At 35.3% G+C, this 8,223-nt stretch overlaps 1 protein-coding gene across 1 annotated transcript; it reads right to left on the reverse strand.

Annotated features, from left to right (window-relative positions):
• Positions 1-1,181: 1,181 nt before the first annotated feature.
• LOC145774674 (uncharacterized) lies at positions 1,182-7,640 on the reverse strand. Its single transcript, XM_082585967.1, has 5 exons — positions 7,274-7,640; positions 6,805-6,913; positions 4,710-4,817; positions 3,696-4,346; positions 1,182-2,493 (listed from the first exon to the last, which is right to left on the reverse strand). The coding sequence occupies exons 1-5, from the start codon at positions 7,415-7,417 to the stop codon at positions 1,991-1,993; spliced, it is 1,515 nt and encodes a 504-aa protein (XP_082442093.1). The 5' UTR covers positions 7,418-7,640; the 3' UTR covers positions 1,182-1,990.
• Positions 7,641-8,223: the final 583 nt, after the last annotated feature.

The raw sequence follows: 8,223 nt of genomic DNA on the forward strand, positions 1-8,223 counted from the left end.
TTGCATTTCCATTAAAATGCCGATGACCTTAAGATCTCCACAAATGTTCCATTTGTATTCACAGTACTGAATCGCACTTGAGGAATATTTCATTATTTCTGTAAGATTCCTTAAATGCGCAGAGTGTGCCACAGAAACAGATGTTTTTTTAATCATCCTCCTCCGACTGACAAAGCCTTTGATAGGTTATTCCTTGTAGTTTTGCATACTTGTAAAGGCTTTTGACGCAGGGCCCATTACCGAGATTGGCATGGTAAAGTTTCCGGTTGTTGAAATATTTTTGCCGTGGAATTATTCCATCCCCTAAGTGCCACTAACTGGAGAACAGAAACAGGAGAACATCCCCTAAGTGCCGCTAAACTATTGCGTTTTCAAGGCATTATAATTTAGTTACAATTGGTTGGTTTAATTGATACTTTGTGTTTTTTAGTGTAACATTGTTAGTTAGTTAGTTGGTTAGTTGGTTGGTTAGTTAGTTTGTAAGAAAATTAGGAAATACATTTAAGAAAATTATGGAATTTACGGAAAAAACTTTAATGCACTTTTCGATGGAAGAAATTGTCCGGGGGGGAATTGTCCTAGATCCCTACACAAACCATCGCTCAAAGAACATTCGAGAAAACAGCATGAAAATTGCTCCAACCTCATTATAAACAATTAAAAGTTTTCGAAGTGAAAGGCGCAGATCCAAAATAGTCTTGAGTAAGCTTATTTGAGTCATGTAAAAACAATAATTAAAGTATTTTTACAATTTTTCCGACTTCAATATAATGTAGTTACCAGTGAGATGTTGAGAATTTTGAAGTTGACGTAGAAGAAGATTTTAACAACGTTAAGTTGTCAACCCATAGCTGGATTTGGTCTAGCCTTTCCTCAAGGATTCAAAAGAAAAGAATTTTCAAATAGGCTACGTTAACTACCATGAAACGATTGCATTAAAAGGCTGTAGGTTTTTCAAATTTCTAACGGAAATACTGGTTTAAAGTGGTGGTTGTCTAAATCTTGTCCATTCAAAACTAGTCCAAAATTTATATTCAAACAAAATTGTAAAATTTTATCCTGCAATGATATTATTTCTAAGTTTAGTTAACCTAGAAAGAAACTACGAGTTTAAAAAGACATTTGAAAATAAAGCAAAATCAGAAAATAAAAAATTCTAATGAATGTAAATTATTATCGTAAGTCAAGTGATAGATTTTGTAAATTCTTTTAAATTAAATTTGAAGCAATGTTATGCTTGCAAGAGTTTAATTGAGATCATAAAATGTTGCTTTGCATTACTTTTGAAATCAATTTCAATAGGCAAAGCTTAGGCTACAGTTGCTAAGTTATATAATAACACTTTACCAGAACAGCATGAACAACATCTGGAAACATTAACATTTAGTACACCCAGCAACAACATAATATCAGGGGGAGACAGAAAAGTTTTGGCGAAAAGTCATGCTCTAATAAGATGAAAATATGAAACATGATATGACAATTCCAACAAGCCCAAATTTATGCCTCTGGACCGTCGTTTACCCCTTTAAACATACCCTTGAAGATGCCCACTTCGTGATTACAAATATTTTTCATGCAGTGTTGCCACATAAAACAACATTATCACTATGAAACCTTTTTGTCTTAAAAAATTCAATAATTTGTAGATATGAAAATCTTTCTTGGATTAACCAGGACATAACATTATATTTGAGTTGTGGAATGACAGGTGTTATTGAATTGAGCTTAAAATAATTACCGGTAACCAGTTGTTGATTAGCTGCATTTTTTTCCTGTTTGCAATTTATTTCTTTGTTTTAAAATTGAATTATTTTGCAAGATTTTACAAAAACAAAAATATTGGACAGTTTTAAAAGAGTTTGAGAACCCTGGTGGGAGCGTTAAATAGAATGTCACCAGACACCACCTTCATTTTCATTTATTATTATCACTTTGATCAAAGTGGCATTGTTGCAACATTTTTGAAAACCAAAGGCTTCTATACATTTTATACATGTTCTTCACCAGAGGACCTTTCTACTTTTCGTCTTCTTGATCTGTCATAGTCGCTGTTGTCGTAATCTCGATAACGGGACTGTTTGTATCTTTTTTTGCTACCATCATAATTACGAAAGTTGCTATGGTAACGACTATCACGATCACAGTTACTATGAGCAAGAGAATCTTTTTCTCGGACGCGAAGAACATTTAGATCTGAAGGGAGAAATTTCTCAGCTTCTTTGTTTGTAGAAATATTGGTCGTCTTTAGGTTCCTTGCAATGTTACTAACGTCCTTATTTAGCGCACTTGAGTTAATAAACAAAGTAAAAAATCTTTTTTTCGCTTTTTTCCAGCAGCCTTCAGTTTCGACTTCTTCCACCTTCTTAAATCTTCGATTTTTAAACCATTTGAAAATCGAGTAAATGAAGAAAATGAGTAAAACAGTGGCGATAATCCCAGCAACAAAGCACATCGCAATGTAGACAACTATAGGTCCGCAACAAGAATAACCTGACAAATAAATTTAGAAACACAGGTGAGCACTGTAGAGTATAGAATTTTCTTAACACTTTTAGTTTTCTGAAAATAGTGGTTAGTGCTAGCGTCGAGTACGCAAAAATTGAAAAAAATTGCATGAGGCTACGTCAAACTATGACAATCTACGTTTACATAGCAGAAACAATCAGGGCTGTACAGCAGAGTAAGCTTCCCCAATATTCTGCTGTTTCTGTTTAACGTAGGTGTTTTGGTTAAGGCAGGGGTGGGCAAACTTTTTTATCTCGAAGGCCGCATTAAGAGTTTGAATTTGTGCGAGGGCCACACGATACTGTAGTATAATTAAGATTATAAGCCAAAACATAAAATCTAAAATAGTTAAAATATAAACTTCTTTTAAAGTGACCAAAGAAATGGAGATTTTATACATTACATAAAAAATATACAAAACGTTTGTCTCAATTATTTATATACAACTCACATATATCAGAAGCATCAATCAGATTTGTGCAGTTGATTATCCTACTTGTAGAAAAACTATAATTTATTTTTATCAAAATGAAATATATGCAGAAAAAGTTTAAATTAAGTCCTTGTAGTAATTAAGCTTTTCAAGCAATTTTATTATTATTTTTTATATAATTGCTTCAGGCTTTCCCGGGCCGCACAGAAAATTGTCTCGGGCCACAGTTTGCCCACCTCTGGGTTGACAATGCAATGTAATTAAGTTATAAATGCAATCCACTGTCCAGAAATACTGTACGTGGTATTTGCTTGATATTTTCTGTATAGTACGAAGACATTTTTCAAGGAAGCTACGGGTTGCACCTCACGGTCGAAACAACAAAGTTAAAGCACAGACTCCTCTTTATTGCGTGTGTTCTGTGCCTAGTCATCATATCTTGCACTGTCAAACACACACGCGAAACTGCATACAATGAACGATTTTTATTTTATTGGCTAATCAACATGATGTTGGTGGAAGCCGTTAATGTTTTCGTTCGTTATAAATTTTAGTTGATCGTTAAGTTTTAGTATTCTTAATTAAACTAATTATGCAAACAAGTATGTTGTGAATACATAAATAATTTGAAAGTTTACGTTTCTAAAAGTAGAACAAGATGACAGTGGAAATAGCCTAGATGCAGCAGATTTAGATTGTTTATTCTTTAACACTGGTACCTCTTATACTTGTATAATCTTCATGAAACACTTACCTATAAATGTGATGGTAACCGACCCATCACCTTGGTGAAGTGAAACGGCTTGAGGTCGCTCTCCATTTGATATGGAACCTCCTCCACCACCCCATCCATTCCACGGCCCTCCCCCTCCACCAGAGTAACCCCCACCACCTCCGGCGCCTCCATCAAAACTTCCTGAACCCCCACCACCAAAACCTCCATTATTTTGAACAGTTTTTGCATCAAAAAACATGAAAAAACCTCCGACTCCTGGTGCATTATCAGATACTCCTCTGGAAGAATAAGAAATTGAAGGACTTGGACTTTCAACCTCAAGAAGCTTTCCTGTCTCTACATAGCTGTAGTTTCCATTGCTATAGAAACCAGCGCCTCCACCGGAAGTGCTAATTTGATTTGCTAGTGGAAAGCCTCTAAATCCTCCATTGCCTTGAATTCCACCTAGTCCAAAATTTCCATTAGTTTGGGATGCGTTTTTTCCGTTTAATTCTCTACTTGCATCAGCATTGTTTCTTGTGTTTCCGGCTGGATTGTTTCCAGCACTTGTACTTCCACCTCCAGCCACCATGAGGACGTAGCCGTCACTAACCCGAGAAATAAATGTGCCACCGGAGCCACCTGGACCCCTGTTTTGTCCAGCTGTTTGGTCATAATCACTTTTTTGACCTAAACATGAATTAAAACTGATGAAACTTCAATCACTTTAGTAAGCACAAATTTTCTGTACAGTAACCTACGGTAGGCCCATATTAGATTTATTTGGACAAATGCTACATGACTAACACACAACAGGTCGTGTATGAAAGTCTTCAATGGAACTTCTTGGTTGTAGCCTATCATTCGAAAGGTATTGCCGACATGAAAATTTGATAAGCTCCGTGACTGAGAGGTTCTAGATAGCATACAAACATTAGGCTTGGGCCTAACGATTTAAATTTTATTTCATGCTAAATTTCATGTGTTTGCTTGGCTTTGTTTGCTTATTGTTAAAAAAGGTCACCTCTAGAACTAAATTAGATTTATAAATACCGATTAAAATGTCCAGCTCCTCTCCTTGTTTTAAACGAAAGTCACCCGTAGATACTGCCCCTTTCCCACCAGGCTTTCCGTCCACACTTAATCCTGATGCACCCCAGGCTGAAACATACAAATAGAGTTTAGGGGAGATTCACACCGAACATGCAAATCTGTTTTCACCATACAAAAAACGTCAAGAATACAATTTCTGGTGTGAATAGTAAAAGGAAACAAACATGCGCCAATTTTCGTGCGATGTCTTTGTGTGCTAAAGACAATTTTGTATGTTTTCTTTGAATCTTGCCTTACTGTACAAAAATTGGTTACTTGTCATGAAGGCTAGGCATATACTCCCAACTTGAAGATTTCTGGAAAAGTTGTTTTGTCAAAAATTGTCGATCTCGTTAACCTAGCAACATTCGTATATATTTTGGTTGGGATACTTACGCAGATTTGCATGTCTCACTGTTACTTAATCGTTCATGAAGACCGTTTGTGGTGTGAGAGATGCAAAAATGTTGGAATAGACGACTACACTTCAAAGACAAGTGAATTCTTCAATCTGCCAATCTCGGTAACCGAGTTTGTGTCAATGATTCAAAATGTGAAACGTCCATGACAAGCCTGCAAGAGTCTTTTTGAGTTCTCGAACAAAGATTTCCACTATCTATCTAAATAATTCAAGAAATTTTTACTATGAACGAAGATAGTCATTTGTTGGATGAAACATAGAAAGCTCAGGTACAACCGTGCGCGGACATTTTTCCGAAAGGACATTTTGCCGAAAAACATTTTGCCGAAAGACATTTTGCCGAAAGGATATTTTGCCGAAAGACATTTTGCCGAATGGATAAATTGCCGAAAGAACTAAGGTTGTGAACGATAGACTAAAACACATTGTGGAGAATATCGATACATATGCAACAAAAATGAGTTTCGGCAAAATGTTCATTCAGCAAAATGTCTTTCGGCAGAATGTGTTTTCGGCAAAATATCTTTCGGCAAAATGTCCGGGTACCGGTATAGCATTTGTACGGTAATTTTCCTTGAATACAAATTAATTTTTGCGGAACATTTTAAGCTTTTCCATAGTAGATTTCCGGTTATTTTCTACTGTGATATTACTAGTGACGTTCGACTTTCTGAGCGGCCTGTGAATGCGGTGAGAAGAAACAAACTGCTGGCCATGTAATTTTTGAATGTCTCATGTAGCTACCCTAACCAGTGACCACTCTGACCAGGCTTTTCATCACCTTTCGTAAAATTAAAAGACTCTGTTTCAAGCAATACAAGAAAACACATTGAGTGCTTTGACCAATCTGCAATCTGATTGTTGTTTGATTTACTGAAAACTGTGCCTATTCTATTAAATCTAAAAGAGTTCTTGTATAATATGTGTTTAACGTTCATGTCCAACGCCGTTGAACCATTTGGATAGTTTAGTTCTATTTTTCTTACAATTAGAAATATTTGCAGTAGGCCTACATAAATTGATCAATGATAAGTGATAAATTATCTTGCTTGAGAAATCCATCTCTAGCCTGAAATTCAAACAATCTGAAAAGTGAATTGTTTTTTTTTTTTACATACAATCACCACAATTAAATGCATAGGTGTAGTCGATCCAAGTTTAAGGTTTTTACAATGCACTAGTGTCTTTAGTATCTTCAGCAGGAAAAGGATTTTAATTTTTTTGTTTGAATACCTACTGATCCAGTGATTCTTTACCAACTAATATGTAAAATATTCTGCCTCAGTTTCGTATAGTTGTTGGACAAACAAACTCAGTGATTGATCAAGGCACAACGCTTTTCCAAAAACTAATAGCCTAGAGAAATAACTATTAAAATAAAGAATGGAACTAATAAGATGTTGCGACCATGCCATAGCCATACTTTAAACTGGGTATCTTGTTTTGGCATCAAGCACGTTATAACGTCCGTGTTTCGTCACTTCTGCTTTTTTCCAGACCTCTGCTATGTTATGGTTAGCATATATTGTCTTTCGTTGTGGAAGTCAAAAATAAAAACAAACTAAACCGCACTGAATTAAAATATAGAACACAATAGAACACTGGATAAAAGTTTAGAACATTAGAATAGTCCACCTGAAATTAAATAAAGTCCAGATATCGGAACCGTCCACTTCTGTATACCATACATCACTACATTCTTCCCATCCAGATTAGTATCTTGATAAGCGTCATTGCAATTTTCCTGGAAACCAAGAAAAACAAAGTTTGCACAACATTTTTGGTACTCGGAGTGGTAAGGTTCATCACAAGCATACCTAATGTCACAAAGATCCCAGAGAAGCATATTGTTCTTTACAGGATGTCAGACAAAACCGAAAATTATTAAAAAACCTGTGAAAGCCTTTAGTTAATTCATATATTAGTTTACTTTTAAAACATGCCTATTGATATTATTATAAAGGTTGTCAAATGATTGTAATAATTTTTGGCTTAACAGAAAATTGGTTGTAATTTCTGAAGTTGAAAAAAAGATTGTGTAGTTTGCATAAACCAACATGGATGAGCAAAATTGACAATATGATTATCACGAGAGCATTGAAACCTGTGTTGGGCCAAGTCTTCCTTTAACTCCACAACTTGAAAAATCCCAACGCATTTCCACGGGTGGTTCGATTTCCAAGTCACATAACGACAAAGATATTAAACCAAGAATGATTGCATTACATAAATATATTGACATATTCATAACCTACAGTGTAATTTGTATTGCAAATTGGTGCTAAAAAAAATGCTAGCCTATGTATCAGGGATGCTTGTTTACAAGCTCAGAAATATGTTTTTGTAAGATGGACGATGGTAATATGAATAAGTGGACTTCCTTGATCCTTTGGAGAAAATGGTTCCCACCAAATAGTTCAAAATGTTCGATTCTTTCAATGACCAGAAAATGTTCAATATCATAGACTGAAAACTTCCTCCCACAGGCATTATTTATTGCGTGTTTAATTTTGTAGCTGCGAGCAGGGTATGAAATGGAATTGGAACACGTTTTTCCATCTTTCATCCTAAAATTTTCTTCCGTCTTGTTTCCATTTCATCGTAGAAATCTTCCATTTCACCTCAAAAATTTCTTCGATCTTCCATTCAATCTTTCATTCGAAAATTTTGTGATTTTTGCATAGTTTGTAGCCTACCACAAGTTAGTCCACCGACCATGGGTTAAATTTGAGCTAAAATGTAACAGCATTATTTTTGTAAAGATTACGTACAGTCTGGTGTCAGAAGTAACAACTAGAAGATCTACAGTATATATGGTCTTGGAAGTGGTCTTACTTCGGTACAACTTGTTTAGGGAGAGCAGCGAGATTGAATGCGTTGGAATGGCTATTTTCCGTGTTCTGTCAATTTATATGAAACATCAAGAGTATCACTTTGATGAATGTTTTTTCTATGATTTTTTGACAATAAGACTGCAATTAACAACAGCTTCATTGTCTTGAAACGTGACTGAGTAGTTAAGAACTGCATACTGGACATACGGTTGCCAGATTT

This window comes from Aplidium turbinatum, chromosome 7, assembly GCF_918807975.1.
Source record: "Aplidium turbinatum chromosome 7, kaAplTurb1.1, whole genome shotgun sequence".
In the NCBI taxonomy this organism is placed as follows: Eukaryota; Metazoa; Chordata; class Ascidiacea; order Aplousobranchia; family Polyclinidae; genus Aplidium; species Aplidium turbinatum.